The 27,457-nt window shown below is 41.9% G+C and overlaps 1 protein-coding gene across 1 annotated transcript; it reads right to left on the bottom strand.

The window, feature by feature from the left end:
* Nucleotides 1-1,022: 1,022 nt before the first annotated feature.
* LOC132991711 (inactive phospholipase C-like protein 2) lies at nucleotides 1,023-27,457 on the bottom strand. The gene is made up of 12 exons (XM_061060584.1): nucleotides 26,846-27,457; nucleotides 15,467-15,568; nucleotides 15,103-15,252; nucleotides 14,796-14,956; nucleotides 13,076-13,544; nucleotides 11,114-12,337; nucleotides 10,293-10,542; nucleotides 9,875-10,161; nucleotides 9,049-9,252; nucleotides 7,354-7,429; nucleotides 2,378-2,487; nucleotides 1,023-2,211 (listed from the first exon to the last, which is right to left on the bottom strand). The coding sequence occupies exons 1-12, from the start codon at nucleotides 27,089-27,091 to the stop codon at nucleotides 2,032-2,034; spliced, it is 3,459 nt and encodes a 1,152-aa protein (XP_060916567.1). The 5' UTR covers nucleotides 27,092-27,457; the 3' UTR covers nucleotides 1,023-2,031.

The following is a 27,457-nucleotide window of genomic DNA, read 5'->3' as shown; positions in this document are numbered from 1 at the left end:
CTGTCACAGTCAGAGATCATTGAACTCTTGACTTTTGGCCCTTCAGAAGCTGTACTCGAGCTTTCCCTTATGTAACAATGTGCTACTCAACATGTAAAGGTATCAATTTGAATGTACTTTTAAGGCAAACTTGAACAAGATATCCCCTCTAATACTCAGGAAAAAAATACCCTGTAGTACAGACACTGTACGTTAACCACTCTGTAAGGCTGCACATGCACCCTGTAGTGCTTTCAGCTCATGCTAGCATGCTAATGTGCTAAAAATGACAATGCTACGGATCTTTTATTTTGTCGTGTTCAGTGTTCGGCAGGTGAACATGCTAAAAGATGTGAATTCATTTTGTAGATTTTAAATTCAACCTTTATCTTGTCATGAAAAGCTTGAGATTCCAAAAAATGTCTTCCCCCCCCACCCGAAAAAGAGCTGAACTGAATGTTCCTCAACAAATGTGATATGGACCTTGTGGTGACATTGTTGATGGGCGGCTGTGGCTCAGTGGTAGAGTCTGTCGTCTCCAACAGAAGGTTGGGAGTTTGATTCCCAGCTCCTGAAGCCAGAATTGGCAAGACATTTAACCCCAAGTTGCTCTGAATGGAATGAGTTCCTTCTGATGGTCACTTTACACAGCAGCCTCTACCATCAGTGTGTGAATGGGTAGGCGTGTAAAAGCGCTCTTAGTAGTGAGACTAGAAAAGCGCTATACAAGCTCAAGTCCATTTACCGTTTGATGTTCAAAGTTACAATTATTGACAAAAGGATAAGATGTAGAAAAACACAAATGCAAATCCTTTTATTTCACTAAACAACAGTCTTTCAACCCTAATCTGCATTAATGGAAGCTGATTGGAGGATTTGATGTTCTGTATTTTGCAGCACTAAAGGTCTGATTCCCTTTTAAAGTAGATTGTTTCCCAGCTGTCATTAGCACTCCACAGAACGCGCTGCATGTATCAGTATGAATGAATGCACATCAAAGCAAAGCTGCTGCAGAAAGAAAAGAAAAAAACATGTGAGCATCCTTCATTTAAAAACTAGTTTATTTACATCCTGACTGTGACATAGGGTCCTCAACCAATCACAGAGCTGAACAGGTCCAACTTCATCTACTGCACCTTTAACACGTATCTGGAATGTTTTCTTTCAGGATCAATAACTTATGTAAAATATTCTTCACAGCAAAAAGGGTAGAATAACATATTAAAATACTGTACAGAGTTTTGCACACAAAGTAAGCACTTTGAACATAAAGGGTTTTTGTTCCCATTAACAGAGTTAATCGATCAATACAGCGGCAACAGTGGTTTAAATAGCACAGGAGGTTTAGAGAAATACAAAAATATAGAATACTGTACGAGAGGCAACAATAGTAAGGTGAGATGGAGAAGACAACAAGGTGAGTGGATCAAGAGCGGGATTCAAGGACACGAATGCTCAATGAAAGAGGCATGAAGGGGCCGCAATGGTCAAAGAGATTTACCGTTTAAAGACCTTAAACAACCACAGATTCTTGCTGTTCTTGTATTAAATGATCAAAAAAGTGTATATAGTTTGAGTAAACCCTATCCTACTCCTGACTTTGAATCCTCACTTGATATTGCTAGATCTTCACTAACATGTGGAGGTGGCAGTTTTTCAAAAGTTTTCAAAAGGCTTTTTTTTTTTGCTTTTTTTTTTTTTTACATGTTTTTCCTCTATTTAAGGAAAAGTGGTACATAAGAAGAGGTTAATAGACCTAAATATTATTTACAGTGTAATACAGTACAAACTGAGCCTTGGCTTTAAACTACATTCATCCCTCCAGTGTCTTTTATCAAGTCTGACTTCTGCAGCTCTGTGCAACAGGTGGGTTCTCCACGGCTGCATTCAGACCACTTTTAGGTTCATCCACTCTTCCTAATAACAAAAAAAAACTTGCTTAAGCTCCTTCAGAGTGTCGGGAAAGCATTAAAGAAGTTCAATGAAAGGAAAGAGGTTTGTCACAGCAGCTAAGATGGCAGTTTGGTCCGTGATAATGTGTCGGGGTGTTTGCTACACAGAGGGGGCTGGAGAACTCGTCGTGTTGGGTTTGTCATCCTGTCCTCGACGTGAGCGCACTCTTCTCACTCCCATACTCTCCTTGGTTAGGTTTCCTGTCAAAGCAGCATCATGGACCTGCTTCATGTTCTCCTGCACCTCGGCTTTGGCATGCTTCAGCAGATCGGCCTGACCCTGATGGGGCGGATATCCAGAGGGGTAAGGGAGTACACAGAGAAAAAGTGAAAGAGAGCAAAAGTATGAGCAGTTAGCCTGAGGCTAAACATGCTCTCTAACAGTCTACCCTTAAGGCTGTTTGTGTTGATACTTTGTGTGTGTATGAGTGTGTGTTCCTGCTGACCTTAAGGATGGTGATGTTCCAGCTGAAACTCTCCAGAGCTCTGCTGATCTTACGACCTTTCAGCCCCTCCTTCGCCGCCAGACTCTGTAGTTTCTCATGAAACTCCATGGCTAGAGAAGTAAATACACACAAACATACAAACAAACACATAAGAGAAGCAGGTTTAGTGGGTGATGGTTTGTTTATTTGCAAAGAGTTCATCTATATCTATTGTATCAGCATTTAGGGTAAACTGGCTTATTGTTCAAGTTGTGAACACAGATCAAAGCTTTGACGCAAACTTCGATGGGTTGTCACTTTTTACCACCATTCTTTACAACACTAAGCCTTTCAATGGATCCCATTTTAAAAGCGGCAAACGGTGCTGTAAAATGAAGCCAGGACATGCCCACATACTACTGTTCCCAGCCACTTGACATGGAAACATACAGACAGTTAATCTGAGTTTTGCTTTTTTTCTCAGTTAGAAACAGCTCCATTAAGGTAACTTCTCCACAAAACTTCAACATCATTTTTATTAAAAAAAGGTGTTAAATTAAGCGTAATTAAGATTGTTGCTGCTTTGAGTGACAGCTAGCTGCCACTAGCTGACCGCCCGGTTTGATCTCAGCTCATTCCGGTCACTAACCTTGATCTCTCATCTCGTCCAAATATTACGGCATCATTTAGTTGTGTCCTCCTTCACAAAAGGATCTAGGCAGCATTAATTCCACCTTCTGCTTATTCAAATCAAAGTGTTCCTACTTATCACACAGCACTTGCTTATGATGAAATTGTGCATACATTTGCATGTTTTCTGAAAATAAGATCTGCCTTCAGTTTGGATGGTAACCTCTTTTAGCATGTTAGCATTCTGTAGAACCTTTCAGTGTTTTTATGGCAGACCGTATACATTATGACAATCAGATATTACTGCAATATTGAGTGTCAGATTTTCTCATTTCCAAATTAACGACCGTCATCACTGAACATGTAATTTTTTAAAGTCAGCACATCCGCACTGATGCTGTAATTAACGGGGGACAAAGGGATGCTTTTGATTCTGTGGACTCATCAGTTAAAGCCTTATGTGCACACTGCTCTCTTTTAGGATTTAAAGAAAACACACATCACCACCACCAACATCACACACTATACAACAGTGAAAAATCAGAACTTGTGCCACTGAAACGTGCATTCAAATCAGCTTTACTCACTCAGTACTCTTTGATTGCCCTTTGGATGTTGAATGTGAAGTGTGTGTGTGTGTGTGTGTGTGTGTGTGTGGTTTGTTTTTCTGCTGTGCTGTCGTTCATGAAACTGTACATGCACTGATGCTTTTACACAACTGAAGTTCCTAACAGATAAATACAGTTCTTTGAAGTCATAGTTGAAGACGTTTGACCAGCCATCTGTTACCATTAAGTCCCCTTATCCCCCTCACAAGCTTATTTCACAATGTTTGGCCACTGATGCTTTGAAGGGTTTGCATCATCCACCTGCAGACGTTACTCCACCACAGCCAGACTCTAGGCTCTTGGGAATTCTGCCCTATCTCGTATCTGCATCGAAGCCTACGCTTAATGAAACTGCTTCACATCAAGGGGCTCTTATCAGCAGAGTCTTTCTACGTTTCCACCCACACTAAATGTTGTTATCTACTTCTAATTATTCCCTCCTTATTGAAATTCAGACTGGAGTCACTCTGAGGCAGCAAGTCTTCTAACTTTGCCATTTTGACCAAACTTTAAGCATCGAAAAAGAAACAAAAAGTAAGTATTAAAAAATACTTGCAGTGGATGAATCATTCGAACAACACATGACGGTAGATGTATAAAGAGAAAAAAGAAAAGAGACACCGTTGTTGAAGTGAGGCTGTCAGCCACTTCAAGTGTGCACTGTGTTGTGTTGTTGTGTGTTGTTGTGTGTCTGCCTTCCTCTGACCACCCCAGGCCACTGTCCTACTGTTACCATGGAAACCCGGAAGTGGGTTAACATGGGGCACACATTGCTGCGAGCCATCAACAAGAGCCCAGACGTTAGCCATGCCAAGCTGTGGACCACACACACACACACACACACACACACACACACACACACACACACACTCACAAAGACACACAAGCAGAGAGTAAACAGACTGAATTTGAGAATAATCAAAATATTCTTTAAACATAAACCTTATCTGTCACTACAAACACTGACACACACCTGCACACACATACGTTGCCACTGCTCCACATTCACACACACACACATACAGAAGTTGCCTGTATAATAACCTTTAGCAAACGGTTGCTAGGCAACTCGAAGCCTACGTGCCAGTTTAGTTTGTGTGTGTGAGTCTATTTCCCTGTGAAACCAAGCGAAGCCAGTGGAGAGAACATTATTTCCGAGTCAATCCTGGGACAGTGTGCACACACAGAAACAGGGTCCCGACCCACGGGCCAAAATAACCTTGAGGGGGGCTGCCACGTGACACAGCAGGAAGCGCGCAACCTTCTCTTCCTGTCCTCTATCTGAACTGTGAGCAGGCATAATGGGAACACACAAATAGCTGTGTACTGTGCATATACTAGTATTTTGTGAAGTGTAAATTCCATACATAGAAATGTATCTAAGGCTTAAAGGCCATTTGAGGTTCTTGGCTTCAATGCTCCTTTGTGTGAAGTCTGCTAGTCTATAAACTCCACTACAGCAAAACGTTTAAAAAAATGTGTTTTGGTGATGGTGGTGGAGAGCTTCTTTGTTTTTGTGAGTTCTGACATTTCATGGCCGCAGAGTATGATTCAAATTCAAAATAGCAATTTTCTAACTCATCAAACTACTCAGTGACTCCTCATGCTTCCATTGTGTTTCTCTCTCATCCCACCCTCTTATTAATTGCCATCCTGACAGTGAGATTGAAAGAATTTCAAAATGTTGGAACCATAGCAAGGCTTTTTACAACAAAAGCTCAAGGCGGTTGGCTTAAATACTCTTGTACTTTCATACTGCTGTGTTGCATGTTGTCAGTGTTTTAAAAAAAAGAGAATTTGACAAATATTTTTTTAATTAAATGCTGCAGATGCATCAGCAATTGAATGAACAGCAAGAATTTTGAGGGATGTTGGGAGGGACATAATTTAGTGTAGAACAACATATTTGACCACCTGTAAGCAAATTATATAAATCATACAGCGCAATTTAAAATGGACTTAACTTAATTTTGCTTCACTTTTCATTTAAATACACTATTTACAGTAGAATGTGTTTTGTTCCATGACGCCTTAAAACCTTCACATCCAAATACTGAAGTCCATGTCTCTCTCTCTTTTCTCTCTCTTCTCCGCTGGCGTTCTTGTCGTCCTCTCAGCCCCGCCTCCAGCTATCTATCTCTGCCATTCATCTTCCCACGGCTTTCTTCTTCTGTGCTTCATCTCTCTTCTCTGATGTTCCAGACATCCATCTCTGCCACTAGCCTTCCCACGGCTCCCTCTCAGTGACCTGCTTATGGCTGCCCACCCCCTCCTCCAAGCCTGAGAGGAAGACCTCCGCTCTGGGATCACCTGATCGCCATCTTTAGTTTGTACGCACAGGAAGAGCTTTGTTCAGGAGATCAGGCCTCAGGCTCTGCGGCAGCTTTTAGTCAGATGAACGTGCTGGCATCGGGCCCGCAACACAGGGCTGAACCATCACATTTTCACTTTGTTTACTTATTTACTACATGTGATCACATGTCAAATAGAAGATAAACGATAGACAATAATGTGGTTACACAGCACCTCAGCAGCAGTTGGCTTTAAGTGCAAAACTGAGCTACACAACAGATGAATATGTAGCCCATTGAACAACAAGAACAGCTCCAGAAAACCTAAAACAAAGTTCAGTAAACGTTGGAATGGGTTGTCTGGAAGGAAGAGGAGCCGTTGTAAACAACACTATTCTCCATCAAAAACTCCCTGAGTGATCTTCCATCTCTTGAAATATCACCTCGCTTCAGGTTCATTTGAATTTCTCCATTTCCTCTTCACTATTCACGCTGAAAAGCTCTTGAGTCGGTCTGAATTTCAACCCACAAACTCTCATAAAACCCATAAATGCTTCAATAAATCTCTCAAGAGGCATTTTCTAAATACACATGACGTGTGGAACGGCAGCTTTTTAAAATCCAGCACCTGGAGATTCATATAAAAAAAATTTATGTGTTTATTTTTTGCACCTCAAAGTGTCAATCAAACTCTCTCCAGGGTGACAGCTGAAGACTGAATCATGAGGGGGAGGGGCATGTGGGTAAAGTGTGTGTGTCGGTCTGTGTGTGTATATTTATTGCCTCTGCGACTAATGTCAGAAGACCCTTGGGACTCTGCCATGCAAACAAACCTCTGCCAAAGATCACAAAAATAATATCTGCTTGTCAGACGTGATGCCCCTTTGCAAAAGGGTGATGGATGGCAGGAGCTGTGCCAATTTTAAAATCAGCCCATCCAAAACATACAGATGAACTGAGCCAGACAAACACCCAGACAACCTTCTATGAGGCATAAGATGTCAGCAGAGGACAAGACAGATTAATATATGGTGGTTGGTTTAAGGACAGGAGTTGAAAGACAGAGCATGAGAGGAGACACAAACCATCAGTGGAAAGGAGAGACGATACAAGAAGTCTAGAGGAAGAGAGAGCAAAAATGAGAGAGGAAAAGAAAGGATGGGAAAGGAAAAGAAGGGCAATATAATATAAGAGTCGAGTGAATGAGTGGTTAAAGTATAACAGAGGATAGAAGTAAAACGAAATAAAACAAAACAGGAACAGTTAAAGGAAAGGACAAAAAAGGAGGAAAATGAAAAAATGCAGTTAAGTTAATGGCAAAAGCTTCCGCTGCCAAGTGGATACCTGCTCTGTTAAAGAGACAGTGTGGGAGTCTTATCATGAGTGGACAAGGAACTTAAGTACAGCCTGCATTCTACACTCTAAATATCAGCTTTACTCATACACACTGACACACAAACCTACACACCCATCGTCTGCACATGCAGGATCCTGTCGAAGATTCCATCGGAGAGCTCGATTACTGCTCTGCTCGCCTGGACCATCTGCAGAGAGGGAGACATCTATGAGACTTAAACACACACACATACACAGTTGAGGATCATCATTAACTATAAACTCATTTTGCAATCTTAGTGAAGTGCATAAATCACATTTCAGACATTGTATAGTTAGAATAAAGGGTGGGAGCAGACTGGTGTAAATCACAGGGGAGGTTATTTACTATTAAATAAAACCATGTTGTGATGTTTTGCATATGGTGGCGGTCGTTCAAATTATGAAAATGGCCAATTGAGTTCACACTTTCAGCAGCAAAACCACAATATGCACAGTCGACATGAAGGCTTGTGACCAGGCACCTACAGGGACTAATGTAACAGCTCCTTTAAAGTAACACATAACACAGACACATAGATGCACATGCAAACACACACACACACACACACAACGCACCCACAGAAATGACATGAGCAGCTTCTGCCTGATTAATTCTGCTCCTGCTCTCACAACAAACCCTGCTGGGACGTGACCCCTCCATGGGAAAAAAATGATGTCTGACAAATAAGGGATTAACTAAAGTACACCACTTTGACCAGATCCAATTCTACAACACACAGGCACACAAAGATAAAACACACACTCATTCCCATTTCCTGTCACTACTTTTTTTTTTGCCTATCCCTGCATGCATCAGGATTGAGGTGTGGAGCCCATTTAGCGGAACAATATTCAAATCTATGCTAATGGTATTCAGCACGAGGGTGAGCCTGTTTCAACCCTGACACACTTGGCTGGAAACCGAAAGTGTTCACACACACACACACACACACACACACTCACACACACACACACACACACATTTGCATGCTTTCACTTGCACACTAATGCACAAAAAGACAGACATGGGGCTTGTGTGGTTGCATAGCATTGACAAACAACTGTAGTTAAATTAAAGTGTCACAGCTCATACACGTGAGCCTTTATCATAACTTAATAAGACCAGAAACAGATCAATTTATCTCAACCGCAGCCAGCTTCTGTTGCTCTCCCTCACTCACAAAGCACATATACTGCTCACTGGACGGTATTTCTAAATTGGCAATTCATACTGTCTGTCCATCATCCCAGCGAAGAGACTCCTGGGAAATATGAAACATGAAGAAGTGCACTTTGAGCAAACATCAATTTTAAAAGTATTGCAGCCAGCAGCCAGCAGAAACAGAAGATGTAATGTTGTTTTCTGCCAGGAGGCTAGGCTTCACTTTAACTAAATCCTGTTACTGACCTTAAACTGGCTTTGTTTGTTTTCATTGTGTCTAATATGCTAGCTGGATGACAAGCTAGACAGGCGTGTTTCAGCATCTATGGTACTGATTCAACTCCACCTTTTGGCCTGCTTCTAGCTTAGCTGTAAGTTAGTTGGAGTCAGCATTTCCAATATTGTGACCGCCATTCTTGGGCTTCATAATCCTGCTTCAAAAACTAATAAGTGATGTCACTGAGACTTTGTCCATGTTTTATACAGTTGTATTATCTCCTTACTATTAATGCATTTCAGAGATGTAAAAGTAAGTAAACCAGGGGCGCCGGTAGCCTAGTGGTTAGTGCTCGCGCCCCATGTACAAAGGATGAAGTCCTCGAGAGCGGGTGGACCCTTTCTCACCATTTCATAGGTTGAAACAACCCGGCGGAGGACATCAGGTAGGGGCCCTTGGGGTTCCAGACTTGGGTATTGGTCCCTAAGGTCAAACAGAAGTAACGGTGCCCCGTCTGGTCCTGACACCCTGGAGCCCAAAGCAAGTACGCACTGCATGAGGTTGGCCACTGCTGACACCCCACACAGCTCCCTGAACACTGCGACTGAGTGCTGTTTGAAAGAAAAAAGACAAAAATAACATTTTTAAATAAACTCAAAATCTATGAAGTCTCTGCCCCATCCCGTCTCCCTCTTGATTTTCCATCACTCTCTCTCTCTCTCTCTCCCTCTCTCTACAAACAAAACACAGCGTATCAAAAGCTGCCACTGTGACACAGCTACAGGTATTTATCTTTTCCTTCATCCATTGATTTGCTCTCCTGCTGTTCTCTCCAGCAGCTTCAATAAAGAAATGAAGACTGCAGCCCTCACCACACTGACTGAACAATTATTGTTTAATGGTCTCAGGCTGACAAAAAGCACAAAGAGAGCAAATTGCTACCAAGGTTGGATAAGCTTAGAAAAAAATATATAAAATTCATTACTAGTGGCTTCTGTCTTCTCTTTTACAATTGTATACACAATAATTGTTACATTTTGAAAATGGTGAAGATAAATTTAGATATCTACGATGATCTCCATTCATGTATTATGAACAAAACTAAGTAAATGATTTCACGGTGCAACAAAAATGATTGGACAGGACTGAGTGTAATATAAACAAGATCAATTATCAACTCTCTGGTTTCTGTTAAAAGTCCTGACAAGTTGAATATTTGTTGTCACTCTTCACCTGCATGTTTTCCTTCAGGTCCGTGGCTTCTCTGAGCAGAGGAGTAGCCATCTTGAAAACGTCATCGACAGCGCGCACCCCCAAGTCCCTCAGAGCTGGGTAGTCCCTCCCCTTGCGAGCCTTCCGCACTGACAGACCCCTTTTGTGAGGCTTTCCCCCTCCTCTTCTATTAGTGAGGGCCACATGGACAAACAGTTTGGCGTGGGTAAGATCCTCCCCTGTCAGAGACTGGAGTGGCACATGTCTGTATCCTGGCTGAAGACATTCCAAAGGGATGGTGAACTGACCTGTGATAGAAGGGAGATTACATTTTAATTTATAGCAAGAAACATGTAACAGGCTAATCCACTTTTAAACATCTTAAACTATAAAAAATATGCATTTGAGTTGATTTACCCTTCTGACCCCTGACACCAACCTATGAACTCGTCCCCAATAAAGTCGTCATCCAGCACCACAAAGCGAACCAAGGCGAGCTCCGGCAGGTTGATCTGGAACTCGAAGCTCTCATCGAAGATCGGGTTGTCTCCGTTCTGGATCACCGTCCTGGTGCGGCGCTCTGTGCAGTCAGCTGGGATGCCATGGATCTCAACGTACACGTAGGGGTCCACCACGTCGCCTTTGGTCCCAGAACCCCTTGGCTTTGGCAGGTTTTGGCCACTTATTACCTGAAGTAAGGATTCAAATAAAATCTATAATTCTTTAACTAGAATTTTTAAGAAAATAAATATGAGCTTAGATAATTATCCCAGTTTAAAAAATAAATACATTTAACTTCTATCAGTAACGGTGATAATCTGCCCATCCAAGTACATGAACCACCAGATATTGACACAAGCAGCACTGGCCCTCTACACTTCCCATTGCTGGCTAGCTGACTAGTCTTGTTGTTTAAAATATTGATCAATAACAGTGACTTTCTGTCAACCTGATGCAATATGTTTGACTATGACTCTTGTTCTCTAAATGTTCTCTAACCAAGTTTTTCAACATCTGTTCTTTTCCATTGCATAAGAACATTAATGAACAGTTTTGGTATGAATCAGGTATTAATCAAACCCTCAGGAGTTAGCAGAGGAACTGAGGGAATTTACCACATTGCATAATGTTGTCGATACCCAAGTAAGGCAACAAGTTAAAACCAGTTCTAATAAATTTGAATTATTCCTCAAGTTTCTGAAGAAATAAGGCTTGTGCTCATTGGCAACATTTCCCATGGTCAACAGATTATCTACAAACCTTGACATGAAGCAGCTGCGGAGCCACACCAGGCACCGTGTCTCTGGTGTCGGCACTGAAATACGACACCTCCTGCCGCATGATGGCAGGCCGCAGAACGTAACCACAGCTCCCGTTCTGTCTGAACCAGGCTGTGTTCAGGTCCATCATCAGCCCTGCTGTCTGGAAATTCATAGACACAATCTGACAACCGCACTTCCACAGGTCCTGAGGATTCATGTTGCTTGAATCAATACGCATGGGGCTGGGGTGTACCCGGGACAGGAAGTGCTTGTTGTGATTGACAAAGTCACCAGGGCTCTCGCCAGCGAGACGCACAGCCAGAGCCTCATGAAAGGAACACAACTCCCATGGTTTTTGGCTTTGGGATGAGGTTCGAAAGTCAATGAAGCTGATCGAGCGGCAAAGAGTAACTAGATCAGAGAGCGCCTTTAATAGTTGGAAACGTTTTGGAGGAAGAGGAAGAGGATTAGACTGAGAGTCCGGTGTTAAAGGGACATTCTTCTGCGGAGCATCCTTCTCATTACCTCCTGACGCTGCCCCTGCACAGTTAGCTGCTTTCATCCTTTGACACATCTCTGCCCCTTCATCCTCTTCACTTACCTCTCCGTCTTGCCCATCAGGACCTGGCCCCAGCTTTTTACCCTTAAGTATAATTCGATGCCTCAAGTCATGTGGCGATGGCAGGTATGGCGCCCCTTTGTCTGGAGGATCTATGTATAACTTCTCCCCAAATATCCTCATGAAATGTTGCCACATCACCCTCTGTTGTTGAAGCGAACAGTGGTTCTCAATACATACAATTAACGGATAGTCCGAGGCCACAAACGCAAACTTTCCAATTGCTTCTAACACACAACGCAGGACAAGAGGTGGAGAGAGCGTGTGGCCGGTACACACAACAGGTTCCTCATCAGGGCCGTCCCAAACATCCACCTCCACACATCGGCAACCCATCCTGAGGGCGCGGATGTAGCCAGAGATGTCGGATGGACCTCGAAACTGGTCCTCAATGAGGTAGGTGTTGTGGGAGGAGTTGATGTAGTAGTGGGATAAAGGCTGGGTCATGTCTTGGCACACCGTGTCGTGCTCCCCGTCGATGAGTTGGCACTCTGCAGAAGTGAGGTAGCTGGTGAAGCCGTCTAGAGACAGGTATCCCTGCAGCCGGCCCTCCTCTGATGGCTCATGGGACTGGATGAGCTTCAAGCTGGTCTCCTCACTCACCTGAAGGACAAAGTGAGAAAGGAGATCATGAAGGACAAACTGGTCTAACAAGTCTAACAAAATAACAGAAAGTGTTATTTGCCCAATATGGATGTGATGCCGACATGTTTCAAAAAAGCTGGGACAGTGGCAAGAAAAGACTTGAAAGTTGTGAAATGCTTTACGTAGAGACTTTGATTATCAGACCCCTCTCCTTTGGAATCATCTACAAGTTTAAGTCCGGGGTAAAGACACCCCCTTCTTCTAGGAGTGCACTTAAAATGTTTATATCTTATAAGCTTATAGTAAGGGCTGGCTCAAGCTTATTTTGGACTTGTTGCTATAGGCTTTCACTCCAAGCCGTTTGATACACCAAGCCTGGAATTGCTCCATCTTTGCATGTTGTTGTTAATTGTTGCTGCTGCCGCCGACATGGTTGGCACCCACTACTACAATTATTATTGTAAGTCATACTAATTGTATCATTAACAATATGTTTTTGCTAATATAAGCCATATATCTATTATTATAGGCATTGCTGCTTAGTCTCTATTATCTTTTGTAAATATTGTTGCTGTCTGTATGTCTCCCTGTCATTCCCCCTACCTTTCTACCTCTTTTTCTATCCCGATAACTCAGCCAAGCTGACACGTCAGATGGCTTTTCATCAATGAATCTAGCTCTGCAAAATAGTGATTAATAAGTGAAAATGGACTGATTTTCTGCTGTTTTTATGCGTTCTTCATTTGTGTTACCCACTTGAGCCATGCCCTGCTCAGCCTCGAGGAACCTCATTAGGTCTTTGGTGTCCAGGAACTCCTTGTTCCTGGAGAACTGCACCAACAGAAAGTAGATCTCCGGACGTGTGCAGAAGTCATGGAAGACCTCAATGAACTCCTGCTTGGTGACGCTTTCATTTTTTCCCGTCAGTCTTTTGGTTTCAACATGTTCTTTAACTTCAGATCCATTATCAATGGTGAGCCCACACATTTTCTCTCGAAGTCTTTGAAGTTCTTTGAACCTGTTCTCCACTTTGCTGCTGCTCACTCCAGGGTTTACAGTCAGTATCAACTTAACGGCTGACTGCAAGTGGATCCCTTCCTCCATGTCGTCCTGTCTGTCCGAATCAGCAGCAGAGGAGAACAACTGTTCCAGCCACACAAGACGAAGACTGTCCTGACTGCTGGCAAGCATGTCGAGGGCATGCTTCCCGTACTGCATCAGATACCTGAAGGAAGATGAGGGAAGAGGAGACAAGGTAGATGTGACAGGACTGATACTTTCCTTACAAGACTACATCACAAAAATGTCCATGTCAGGCATTTCAATGAGATTTTAATAAAATAAATAACTGGGAAAAGTCAAATCAAATTCACTGTCATAACCCTTCACTTGAAGCTAAATCTCAAAGTGCTTCACAAAGAAATCAGCCTGCCACAGTTTCAGCAAAGCATATGCCACTAGATATGATGAGTGACATACATTCAAAGGCCTGAGTTCAAACACAAATTAAATATTTTTATTATTTTCTCATATTCAGTCAACTTTCTAATTATCTCAGTCAGAAAAATAATATGAATGCTCACACAACAGAAGACAGCTAGCACAACACGCACTTTCGCAACAGCACCATGAAAAAACAGTTGAGGTGACTAAACCTCGCAGAGTCTTCTATCTGAAGCACAATTGGAAGTCCCGATCTTACGCTACATTAATATGCTGACTTGACTAACGCCCTTTGTTACATTGCAAAGCAGTTTATCATAACGATGGCTTTATTCATCTGTGCAAAAAAAGCAGACACCTTTACCGCCCCTTTCTTCTAAAGATGAATTAAATACAACTCTAATGTCACACAGAGAGGGGCTGTGTTTAACAATCAAATGCATATTCCTTGTGGATTACTTTGAAGAGTGAAGAACATATCTCTACTGTTTAACTCCCTTGCATTTACATAAAATACCTGATGCCTAAATAGCTATCCAGAGTTGTAAAATTCTCTCTCTAAATATTTTAAAACACAATTCTCACAAGCAATAAGAATATATGGTCCCTAGGATTTTTTTTGTCTTTAACATCTAAAGGCTCAAAATCCCTCTCGTTTTCCAGGCAGATTTTTGCTAGGTTTCATGTGCACCGAAAAAATGTATTATCAGGTTATTATTACCAATTTGATTGATAATCAAAGTGATTAAATTACGACAAATTTAAACTTATGCGCCAACAAAAACAATGCTCATAGCCTGAGCCATAATGTTGTATGTAACAGAGAAGCAGTGTAAAGGCTGAAAACTGAGTGTTAGACATTTGATTTCATTGTTCTTTCTTTAGCATACTACTGAAGTGTTTTACTGCTGAGAAAATGTTAAGACATTTTGAAAACGCAAAGATTCTTGACCCAGTAGTACATGGAGAGTGTTTCTGATGCACATTTACACCCTGTGTGTAGGGAATGCTCTGCATCTTTGTAGTGTCGTACCTCAGACCAGTCACCCAAATGTTAGCCACTTCAGCAGAGTTTGCCACCAGGTCCAAGCTCTCATACAGCTCCCCGTAGATGATGGAGAACGCACAGTCCTCTGAAATCTGATCATAAACCCCACTGGTGCGGAAGGTTTCTGTGTTACGACCAGTCCTTACCTAGAATTTAATATCAGATCGTGAAAACAAATCAACCGTTGTCTTCAACATCCGTCAGGGCTGTAAATATTGCCTTTGCCTCAGTAGGAATCAATGAGGTCATTCATAAAGGTCTGATTCAGAACACTCTCACTCTGTGTACCAACCTCCCGTATGGAGTCTAGAGAGATCCGGGCTTTGTCTGACTCTTTCTTGGACGGCTCCCAGCAGAGAGCCTGGAGGCCTGTGTCCAGCAGGTAGTAACGCTGGTAAACACGAGAGTTGGTTCGGATTTTCTTCAGCTCACTCCCTTCAACCTGAAAACAAAATATGGATCAGGTGTAAATCTTGTGGCTTTCAGCGCAAAGTTCTCTCCATTTCATATCTGAAAAAAGCTGTTGAGTGTTTGACAACATAGAAAGCGTGGGATCTCCCAGAAACCCTTGATTCATCCATTGCACAGTGAATATTTCATGTAAAGGCATGTTAAGCTGATGTTTTATGTAACAGGTCACATTGTAGCTAGCCCACCATGGAGTGGATGCAGTCTGCCGCGCTGCTGATCTTCTTCTCTGACAAGCTGCTGCTGAAGGACACGGTCTTCTTCCTGTCCCGACCAGCACGTGACCCATCCTGATGAGGAGGGAGGAGGGAGGAGGGAGGGAGGGAGGGAGGGAGGGAGGGAGGGAAGGATGAAAGGATGATGAAGGAGAAGTAGGGAGGGTTTAGGAAGAAGAAGAAATGGGTTGAGAGAAAAAAGAAACAGAGACAAAGTCAGTTATCCTTGTGAAGAGTATAATTTCTTAGGCCTGACAACCATTGTTCCCGAGCAGAATGGATCACAAAGGATTATAAGACATATCAGCTTATATAACCATACATAAACACAGATTATTTGGTCTTCCACATAGTGCCTCCTCCTCCCAATCTGTTATTGTTTTTCCTGAGGATAAAAGCCTTTGCTTGCCCTTGCCCTTCACCATTATACCATTAATCATACCCGACTAGACAGAGGCGGCAGGCTGCAGCATTTTAATTCTGCCCCTCCACGACGACACCGGCAGACCCAATCAGTTTATCTGAGCCCACCATCGCAGCTCATCCATCTGATTTATTGAACGTTCAGATGTCACCCCCACAGAGAGTCATGTGCTTACAGATAAGTGCATATATATGTGGGTGTAGTTATTCAATTAGGGATACAGTAGAGTCCGGATCAATTCGATTCAAAGAATGAAATGTAGCTAATCTAGAGGAAGGATCGACTGGATGACATAAAAGTAACTGATTCAATCCTAAGTGGAGTGATGAAAAGTCAAACACCCACACACACACTCAACATATTACTGTGCTACCAACATAGCGTGTGTATATGCAAAAATGAAACAGACCAGTGTATGTATAAGGGTATTCAGAGAGGGCAGACTCCCGCAGAGGCCATTTCTTTCAGTCTTTTATGAAAAGCAGATCTGTAAGCAAAACAATGATCAATGTCTGGATGTTCAAAACTGTCCTAAATAAAATGGTGGTTTCCTCTGCCTTTGCTGTGGTCACCAACCAAGTAAAAAAAAATAAAGTAGGCCATTAGATTGTCATCTAATGCAGATAAACACTTAAATAGAAGTGTAAGAAACATTGTTTTAGCTGATCTGCTAATTGTTCTTTAAGTCAGAAAATATCAAAAAATACCCACTGAAATGTTCTTGTCCAAACAATAGTCTTCTTCATTACAAAGATTCCACTCATTTCTCTGGATGTTTGCTCAAAAAAGATTCAAAGGCTTAATAAATTGTCAAAATATCTGCAAATGTGGAGCGCCGATGGCCCCTTAAGGGTTGGGTCGCACCCCATGTTCACAGGCTGTCGTCCTCCTAGCGGGCAGACCAAGTTCAAGCCCAACGTCTGGCTCCTTTCCAGCATGTCATTCCCCACTCTCTCTCTTTACCTGATTCTACTCTATCCACTGTCCTGACACATAAAGCCATAAAAACTTTGGACCAAAATAAAAAAAAATATAAGCTTTTTTTGGACAAAAATAAATAAATAAAAACGACAAATATAAAGGTTTTGTTCATGGTACTGCTCTACTTTTTTAAAGTAACTGTCGATGGTAATATCTGAAGTAGTGAATAAATCATAAAACATAAAGAGTCAAACAGTTATTACATTTTTTCTGGTCAATGGAAGATCACATCCGGCAGCCTGTTGCTGAAACGTCTGCTCAAATATATGTATATAAAGCTCATATCTCCTTTACTATCAGCAACGGGCTGATTGACATTTTAATATTTATAATGAACATCTATGAATAGTGATCAATGTCTGATTAATCTCATCAGCATGTCTCTGATTTCATTCAAATGAGACTTCATATGAACCTCTAGAGCACTTGGGTCTTTCATGAGAGTAGAAAGGAGGGAACCTTTGATCTGAAAGAAATCTGGGGGATATGAAAGGCAAAAGAAGATAAGAGAAAGACAGAAAGAAAGAGCGGGAGTAAAAAGACCTAAGCCGTGTTTCATCTGTAGAATATGAATGAACATGGGAAAGAGGGGAAGCATAATTCACTAAGGATGAAACTGTTTCCCTCAGAGAGAAGGGAGGGGGCATTACCATCACAACTCCTGGTAGAATGACTCATTAAGGATGGAGAAGTGTTACCAATGGCGACAAGTTTTTTTTTAAGCTGCTCTGTTGAGGAAGGGGGGGGGGGGGGGGGGAGAGGTGCTCTAAAAATACCCCTGGTGCCTTGGGGCATGATAGAGGCAGTAAGACCACCCCTCCCTTTCAAACTTCCTCTTCAAAAGCAAAAGTGAAAGCTCTGACTTCCCCTTAATATGATAGTAGGCAGCAGGTGATCCATTAACAACATAAAGTGCTGACGTGTCTGTGAATTATTTGATATTGTGTTCTCATTAAAAAATAAAGAACCTGTCCTCTTTGGAGTGATTTAGCAAACACCTCTAAATTTAACTCTTCCTCAAATAGGAGGCGTCAGATGCAACTCCAGCCCAGCAGCAGGGAGCAAAAGTATGACAATCTAATCGGGTGTCTCACTTTCTCTTTCTAATTAATTTTAAAAAACAGTCCCGGCTTTCTAATAAGCTCATGGGAAATTCCCTCTGACGCAGAGTGAGGTGCACAGCCAATAATTATTGACTTGTACACTACTTTCTTTTATCACTCATGCTGTCTCTTGCCTTGCAGTGATGTGACAGAGCTGAATGTTGGAAATCGGATGTAATCAGCCTGTATGTGACATAAGCAGCAATGGCCCCTTTGTGGCTGTGTTAGTAGTAGCACCAATCACTGTACACAGGTTGGAAAGTCCGGATTTAAAACAAAGTCCCCCAAGACACTGATGTGATCTGCTACACATCAACCTGGAACAAGACAATCAATGGACAGAAATCAATTTGACCGTCTTCACACATTTACCCTGACATCACCATGCTGACAGTATGAAGCTCAAATTTTTAGTTTAGTGTCATCGCTGGTTTCCAACTTGAAAAAGATTTAAGGTTTTTATTTCACCCCTTCTCAATTCATTTGGAACTGAAAAGACAAATGGACGGTGAAAATAAGGTGAGTGAAGTCAGACTGAATTTAAAGTTAAAGCAACTTATCTAATAACCACTTCATTTTAGTCAGACTAAAACTTACTTTTGCGTTCAAATTACAGTTAGCTAAGACTGGGCTTAAAGCTAACCATTTAGTAGTTACACGATAAAATCTGATCTTTCATAATGCTAGCAAGGCAGTAAACTCCAAGCTACGGTCAGCCAACAGCTTACAATAGCACGCAGTCGTACAAATAAAAGCCATCTTACTGTGATACTTCATGAGGTCAAACAAAGTGTTAATTACTGTGAAGCTGTAAAAGTCATGAATGTTTGTATGTTGTTGATGAATTCAATATACGACCCGCTAGCCTCGTGTTGGTTTTACATTACCAACACAATACACTACTGATGAAGTCATTTGAAGTTGAGGAATTGCATTATGTTGCTAACTTCCTACTGAATAGGTAGTATGGCATACTATTTAATTAGTAGGCTACAACAGTAATTGGTTGCAGATACAGCCATTGTTTCTACAGGAGGCCTGTTCAGTTCGATTCTCTCGTCTCTTACATTCACACACACACACAGACACACACACACACACACACACACACACACACACACACACACACACACACAACCAAACAGCTCTGACATAACTGTAGAGGCAAAATATAAATAAAAACATGAATAAAATACAAAAGGTAAATTTAAGGCACATGCTGTCAAGCTGAGATTAAAGTACACACACACGCCTGACGCACGCAAACACACACACACACACACACACACACACACACACTAACACACACCCCAAAACGAAACAATGAGTTCAGCCTCTATTGTCTGATAAACCCTGACTTCCATTTGACTTAATCTTTGTTTCACTGTACTGTATGTTTCCTTCAGAAAGGCCCTATTATCTTTTTTCTGATAGAGAGCAAGCTGAGTCTCCAAAACAACCACTGTGCCTCAAAACAGGAAGCTGCCCATCAGCCCGTCACCGAGAACTTCCTGTGGCTCCGCTGAGAGCAACTAAAGTGACAACACAGGCGAACAAAGAAGCATATTCACATGTGAAAGTGATAGTGTAACACCTAAAGTTGTGATAGAATGCACTCTTGCTGTAATTAATAGTATTTCATAGAGCACACCTTTCAAATGTCTGTAAATCGCATTACTTATTCTTTGAGGCAGCATAGAGAAGCTTTATCAAACATTCAATTCATGTGCATGATAGAATCTTTAGCCTAGTTTTTTCTAGGCCAAAGATTCGTTGTGAGTAGTTTGTTTGCCATTTGAAAAAAAGATATCACCTTTTTTTTGTCAGAAAACTTTGCTCCATATGTCCTGCACAAGATCAGCAAAGAGATAACTAGAAACAACACTTATTCCATAGGGGGCGCCAACATCTACACAACCCAAATGTTCCTCACCAGAGCCCTAAGCCTGGTTTAGACTTCTGTGACATATCTACACTTTAGCTAGCTACACCATAGATGCTTACGCCATCCTGAGCACTACATACTTTGTGTGTTGGCATGTCTGCGTAGCTCTCCAATACTCCGCCTACAAACGCTAAATGGCAATGCAATTTTTATGCCTGTGACATGCCACATTCTCAGTTTGTTTGTGTACATAAAACCATGGCAACTGGAGCTGATCCATATTGAGCAGCAGTTTATTATACTTGCTAGTAGTTTTCTTCCTTATGCAGAAGGTTGAAAGCGGCGGTGATGCTGTAAATGTTGTAAATGTTGTAAATGCAGTAAATACGATGCTACCTAGCGGCCCAATCACAGGGCTTGTGGTCTGCGTTGTTTCGATGTGTAGTTACTGGCTTTAGAAAGAGCACATAGTCTGGATAAGCAAAGGAAAAAAATATGAAGAGAAGAGAAAGTAATACAGATTCCCTCTGGCTGATTAATGTACATCTTAATGCACACAGTGGAAGAAACTCTGATATTAGCCTCTAGGCACCTACATGGCCTTCTTAGCCAGCGTACATGCAGGATATATATGATGTATGACAGTGTATGTTCTTATACATGCAACAAGCCCATCACAGTAATTGCAGCATCTCTGAGTCAGCAGATTGAAGATGTAGGTTGCAAGTGGCCGTTGTCTTTGATGCTCTGATTAAGAGCAATAGAAAATCAGAGAAAGAGAGATGGCTGTTAGGTGAGAGAAAAAGAAGAATAGAGGAGTGTCAATTGGTGGGGAGGCTTTACTGTCTTTACTGTGTCCTTGTGTTGATGGATGATGAATGGCAAAGAGACTTCAAGTGTCTCACCCTGGAGCACAACACCATGAGCGAGGGGGGTTAAGAGGAGATGTACTGGGAATCTCGATGATGTATAGTGAGCATAAAAGGCATTCAAAAGGTGAGCTAAGGACTGTACAAAAAAGATCTGATGTGAAATGTGGAAACACGTGAGCATAAAAAAACCGGCTGAGCTTCTATGGTTCTAACAATACCTGTCATTTTTTTTTTTTTTTTAGAGCCATTACTGAAAATACACGATGAATCACAGTGCTGCAGTCACCAGGATGTGTGTGCACGTTTTTATCACATCTAATATGATAAGTGAATGTGCACGATTCTGATTGGCTTACATGTGTCCATTCGAACAAAAAATGATGAGGTAAAAGTTCCACTCAACCACTTCTTCACTGCTCTCTGAATCACCGCAAAAGGGATAGCCTTTTAAATTGCAGGTAACCATAGCAACAGCACTGATGCTTCCTGCAGTGTACAAGGTAACTATTTCCGATGAGGCTAAGCAAAGTGTCTGCAAATGAGGCCACATACAAACTGAAGTCATGGGTGATTACTGAAGACACCAGCTCTGTTTTCTTCTACACTGTTGACTTACCAAGATGGCCATTAATTGAGCCACTCTTAAAGAGTAGTTAACAAAAAATGTAGGACTTTTAAGGGCTATCAAATCTAGGAATTAGCTTTTTTCTCTTTTCTTGGTAAGTTGTAATCCATAGCAAATGTGTTAAACGTTAATTTGATCATGTTTGGATCCAACAGGAAATGCTGACATATCTAGAACGTTTTGATGGGCATATTTCAGAGTTTTCTGAATCTTTCAAGACTAAAAAATCCTAATAATTAAATACAAAAAACTTAGTATTTAATCAAGACATTTGTATGCTCCATCCCTTGCTTGAAACAAAAAAAGTGTACTAATCAAACGATGTATTTTTCTTTTAGATTGGGGGTTTCACATGCTTGTAACTGCTCTTGTCTCTATATGACAAGACATTGAGGTTAAACAGCACAGGAAAAAAAGCGATGTGGTCAAGTCATTCTGTCAGAAGCTCAGTGTATGTGAAGAATGTTCAGCAAGAAAATGTGGTGAAGATTCACGGTAAAAGCTCAGTCTGATGATAAACGACTACCCTTGTGGCAAGGAGAGCAGCAGATGCTCTTCTACGCCTCAAACCTCTTAAGCTTCATACGCACTTGCAGGAAATACACACACAAAGACAAAAAATCACAAAATGAAACGAGTAGACGGCGCTTGACTTAAAAAGGTCATCTTGTCAGAGAACTAACCACAAAGTCAGCTGATAAACAACAAAGATGTATTTCCTGAAGATGGGAGTATTACTTGAATCGAGAACAGGTGGTTGTAGCGTTGACTCACAGGACAGAGCAAGGTTTTCACACACCTCGATGATGTTTTGGTGAGGTTAAATAGCTTGCACCTGGTCTGTAACCAATGCACACACACCCTGCCATGCACTTGCATGGCAGGGTGTGTGTGCAGGGTGTGTGTGGTTTTATATTCTAAACCTAGAGTGACTATGTGGAGCAGCTCAATCACCACAGCAGCTCAGTGTAGTATGTCATGACGCTCTATTTCAATCAGTGAGAAGATTTATCTGCTCCCTGTGCCGTGCAGGGCCATGCTCACGCGGGCTAAAAGTGGCTTGAAGCTAGCTAAAGATGTTGATTTGAACTGCAGGAGGTACTCTGTGCTGCTCTGACTCAAACAGCTTTCCTCCATGGCTGCATGCTAACGCCTCCAGCAAATGCTGCTGCCTCAGTAAACCTATACGATTCACTCGTGCAGTGTGAGGGGGAATTTCACCATGACGTATAAGATCTTGAAACAGCTAGCCAGGCTCTCTCTTCACTTCTGTGTTTGTACAGAGGAAAGTTAATAATCTGTTCATTAGTGAGTTTTATAGTTGCTTTCATGCAGCTATTGTTACCTTAAGATTGAGCCAGGCTAGTTGTATGTATAGTGCTTAAGCTATGATTAATGACCATAACTACTAACTAGGCCTTCAGCATCTTTTACTCGTATTTTTCCAAATGTCCAAATCTACCTTGACATTTTTACATAGCTTCATTACAGTCTCCTTTATGTGTCCAGGTATGTTTTGATGTATGAACAGCTTTAAAAAAAAGGTTTATAGGTTAACAGAAGCTTAGCTCACTCTACAGTTCACTTGTGTTTACATATTAAACATGTAATGTTTTAATAATTGAGCTTAACATTTGCTGGAAGTTTGGTTTCCACACATGTGGGAGAAATATCTTTTTAAAAATGTAATGGATTAAATAAAAGTCTTTGTTTTATAAGTTAATAACAACTAGCTTAGCTCTCTGAACTTTCCTCCAACAGTGCATGCAAAGCCATCCCGAAGCATGTTAGGCATTTCTCAAAATACTGAAACAGGGCTCACATTTTTTAGACAGGTCAAAGCATTACAGTCTCTGTAATGAGTTGAGGCCATGTATGACTGATGAATTCCTTTTCAAACATAATTACATAAGAAATGCATTGTTAATCTTGGTTATGAAAAGCACACACACACACACACACACACACACACACACACACACACACACACACACACACACTCACTCGCACACACACACTCACACACACTCATAAGCATGCCAGCCACGTATTTCAGAGTTTGTTGTAGTGAATGTTGGCATGAGTAATGAGAGAACTGTTAAGCAGATATTTGTTATGCCTAGCTGTGTGTTACTAGAAGGCAGGCCTGTGCAAGTCTGTGTGTTGGTGTGTCACTATGAGAAAGAAAGAGAGAGAGAGAGAGAGAGAGAGAGAGAGAGTTGCTGATGGTTATCTTCATCAAGATGAACTTGAACAGACCCAAACTGAGTGGGCTCCTGATGATTCTGCATCTCCTTCACGCACACCACAGTGAGACAGACTAATTGGGAGGACAGTGGATGGCATAAAGTACATACTGATTAAATAAAATTAAGGGTGCACTCATTACCTCGGCTGCGTACAGGAGCACACACACACACACACACACACACACACACACACACGCGCGCGCGCGCAAAAACACACACAGACTGGACAAAGATCCCCTGACTCCTGTTAAAACCAGTCCGGAATGTCATGCTTCCTGTTTATCTGCCGACATACCACCCAGACTACTATTGTGTGGATTGCTGAGTTTAGCCACCGGAGGAGTTGGACAAACAGAGAAGAAACACAGTGTTGTGTTGACAGGTGGATTCACAACTCCTCCATTCTTGGACTGAGCTGCATCCATCTAAGGCCTCAGGTGTTTGCAACTCCAAACACAAGCATGTTTGCAGGGAAAGCACAAACATGTACACACACTGCTATGCTTGACGGTCCACTGATCACTCACTGAACATTCTTAGCATTAAATATGCCCACTGAACATCCAGAAGTCAAACGCATAATAACACCACAAATGCACGCTGATTTGTGCTTCACTACACAGGATACACGTACAGGCGATACCCAGGGTGGAGGTCGTGTTCTGGAGCTATTAAACGCCACACATCAAACATGGCAGCGGATATCAAGCCGCACGCAGAGCCAGAGCTTATTTAACGCCAATTCTGACCCAGCATGAGACGCCAGAACTCCGCTGAAGCAAACAGAGTGTTTTTGAAACCTGGCTGAACCAACAAAACAAACAGAAAAAAGACAAGAGCAGGCCTGTGTGTAGGCAGAGAGGTGAGAAACGGCTGTGTGTTAATGTGTGTGTTGCAGTGAAAGGGAGAGGAAGGTTTCATCACCAACTGCTCATGACTTAATAGCAATATTGCAACATGAACCCTGTGAGGAAATTGGCCAACTGGCTCGCTTCCTGTCTTTTCGAGCAAGAGCCAATCAGACACAGATGAAGCCATGTTCAAATAATCATGTCTTTGCAGGCAGCAGCTCTGGAGACGAGCGGAGACTAGGGATCAAAATAGGTCCTCCCACATGCCTGGAGGCTGCAACTACTAAAGTAAAAAGTCAGGGGACGAGTTATAGATTAGATGCTAGCTACTGATATGACAGAACTTTAAATGCATTTTGAGTCCAAACACAAACATGAGCGGATATCTTTTCTCCAGGACTCTGTGCAGATGCACTTGACATTTTCTTAAATGTGAGCTGAAACCAGTGTAGGTAGTGGGGTTAATTGAACAGGGGGCATTCAACTGTGAGCCAAAGAAGGAGTAAATGTAATTTCACACTCTAATCAAAGACCACAGCAGGTGGGTTCACTTATTAGTTCCTCCTCCTCCTCCTCCTCCTCCTCCTCGTTCCAAGCTGATGGAGTAGCAATAAGTGACAATGCCTGCTTAAGTCAGCGGCTGGAGAAAAACGTTGCCAGCACATCCTAATTCTGAATAAAACACATAGTTTGTTTTTAGTGTTTGAGTCCCAAAAAAAATACCTTACAGGGTGTTATATTGTATCTCACCATATTTATTATACAGGATTGTATTGTTTTTTCATGGTATTGTATTGTATCATACTCTATCGTATTATATTGCATCAGATGATATCTTCAATTAAATGGTATCATAACATATTGTATCCAATCGCATCATATTGTATCATATCTTAAGATATTGTATAATAATACATTTTATTGCGTCATATCAAAGTGCAGAATAGTTAATAATTGAAAAGCTCTGAAATTGAGTTTCGTGATCCAATTTTTGAGACCCCAATTTGTCAAGGCTTTTGGTCTTAAAGTGTTACAGGCACCATATAAACTCGGCATCACTGTAGCCTGACTGGCATCTTAAAGCATCTATGAGGATTTTTTTGCTGGTCATGAAAGAGACTGAAACACATATAGGGCTGGGTATCACCCAAGGCCCCACGATACGATATTCAAGATAACTAGATACTAGAGTCAAGATTCGATATCATTGCAATTTTAAACATTTTGCGATATGCTGAGATCTCGTTTTTTTTTTGTTTTTTTTTTACTGCATATTATGTTCACAAAATTAAACTAAATCAAGAACAGTTTTGTCAAATAGGAAAACTTTCTCAGTCTACTCAATGCAGCCGTTTTATTTCTACACAATGGGAGTAAAGCCCACATACTGAACAACACTGTGATGAAAGTAAAACCCTGTAAAAGGCTTCACGTACCTCACAATCTGAACTGTTGGTATTTCAGTCTAATCAAACTTGAACATGAATTTTTAACAATGCTACTTTGTTCAAATTGAATTGTCCAACCCCCTTAGCAATTAAAAATGCAAAAAGCATATTTTTTATTAATATCATAAAAATTATTAATATAATAAAAATATCGACACTTGCCGGCCATGAGACGATATAATATCGCAAAATATCGAGATACTGTGCTGTATCGATTTTCCCCCCCACCTCGTTTATTAATGCATCCAGCTACAAAAGTATGCTGCCAGGTAGGTGTTGGACAATGCCATTAATAACCGCTGCCAAAACACCCTTTATATACATTTTAATAGTCAACATTCATAGTCAGTTATGTTTGATTGTTAAAGACAGCAGCATGAGATGTCTCGTCAGAAAGCACTACTTAGGACACTTGTGTACAAGACAAGATCAGCAAAGAGATGAAAGGGTTAACCAAGGGTCGTCAAAATGACACAAGCAAAATGCTCCTCACAGGAGTTTCTAAAGCACAAGTTAATGTATTCAGCACAGTGACTTGTGTGAGATGAGGTGACTGATTGTTCTGCTATTCGACACAGATGGAGAGGAAACTGACAGGAAGCACAGTCACAGTGTATTAACTGTTTATTTACAGGTTGACAATGTTCAGTAGTGTTTGCTTTCCAGAGCTCAGTAACCTAGAGATTTGTGTTATTGTGACTTTCATGGGTTTTTTTGGTTATTCTTGTGGCTCCAGCGCAACATTTCTGCAGGGACTTGCAGCGTTTCACTGTCATTGCCTTTATCTGACTTAGTAATCTTGTGTTGAATATTTTTCTTGTCATCTTTTGAAGTTGACACATTCTTCCACGCCAAATGCTTTCTCCTGATATTTTGAAGCACATTAGCTTTGTCTCAGGGAAATGACGGCCTACCTTGATCAGGCTGCTGCGTCGAGGGATTGTCTTGGAAGCTGAATCTGGACCTGCGCTCTCCCACGCTGGGGACTCGCAGCTGGATTCGCTTTGGACCCTCTTCACGGTGTCTGGCGCGCTGCAGTTTCCGTTTGACACCGGCTCTCCTCGGTGCGTCTCCAGCCTCGTTCCGGCTCCCCCTGAAGCAGCTTTCCAGCCAGCAACCGGTGGACCGACGGCGCTCTTGTTCTCCCCAAACTCTGCCATGGTAACACTTCTTTGGATTCCTTAGTTTCCTTGAAAGCAGCGGGGATAAAAACGCACCAGCGATGCACGCGGACACAGGCGTGCCATCGTGTGAAGTGAACGAAACGTGAACGTGCGCCAAGAGCAGAGGAAACTTCTCCCTCTCTTTCTCTCCCCCGCTCTCTCTCTCTCTCTCTATTTCGCGCGCTCCCTCGCACTCTCGTAGTGTCCTCCTCCCTCACACACACCGACACTCACAACACACACACACACACACACACACACACACACACCGAGGGAGGATGACAGCAGGGGTGACAGCTGAGCAACAGCAGCGACCGCCACACCTTCCAGACATCCGCCGCCAATACTTGTTACATTCTCGCG

The sequence above is a fragment of the Labrus mixtus genome, chromosome 16, assembly GCF_963584025.1.
Source record: "Labrus mixtus chromosome 16, fLabMix1.1, whole genome shotgun sequence".
Taxonomy (NCBI): Eukaryota; Metazoa; Chordata; class Actinopteri; order Labriformes; family Labridae; genus Labrus; species Labrus mixtus.
The sequence above is the reverse complement of the archived record's forward strand: the minus strand, read 5'-3'. Positions and strand labels throughout refer to the sequence as shown.

Excerpts from the sequence above, each read along its gene's own strand:
- LOC132991711 (XM_061060584.1), bottom strand. The coding sequence starts at position 27,091 with ATGGCAGAGTTTGGGGAGAACAAGAGCGCCGTCGGTCCACCGGTTGCT. Across the intron at positions 15,569-26,845 it reads GACGCAGCAGCCTGATCAAG|GATGGGTCACGTGCTGGTCG; the intron begins GTAGGCCGTCAT and ends CCTCCTCATCAG. Across the intron at positions 9,253-9,874 it reads ACCTGAAGGAAAACATGCAG|CACTCAGTCGCAGTGTTCAG; the intron begins GTGAAGAGTGAC and ends TCTTTCAAACAG.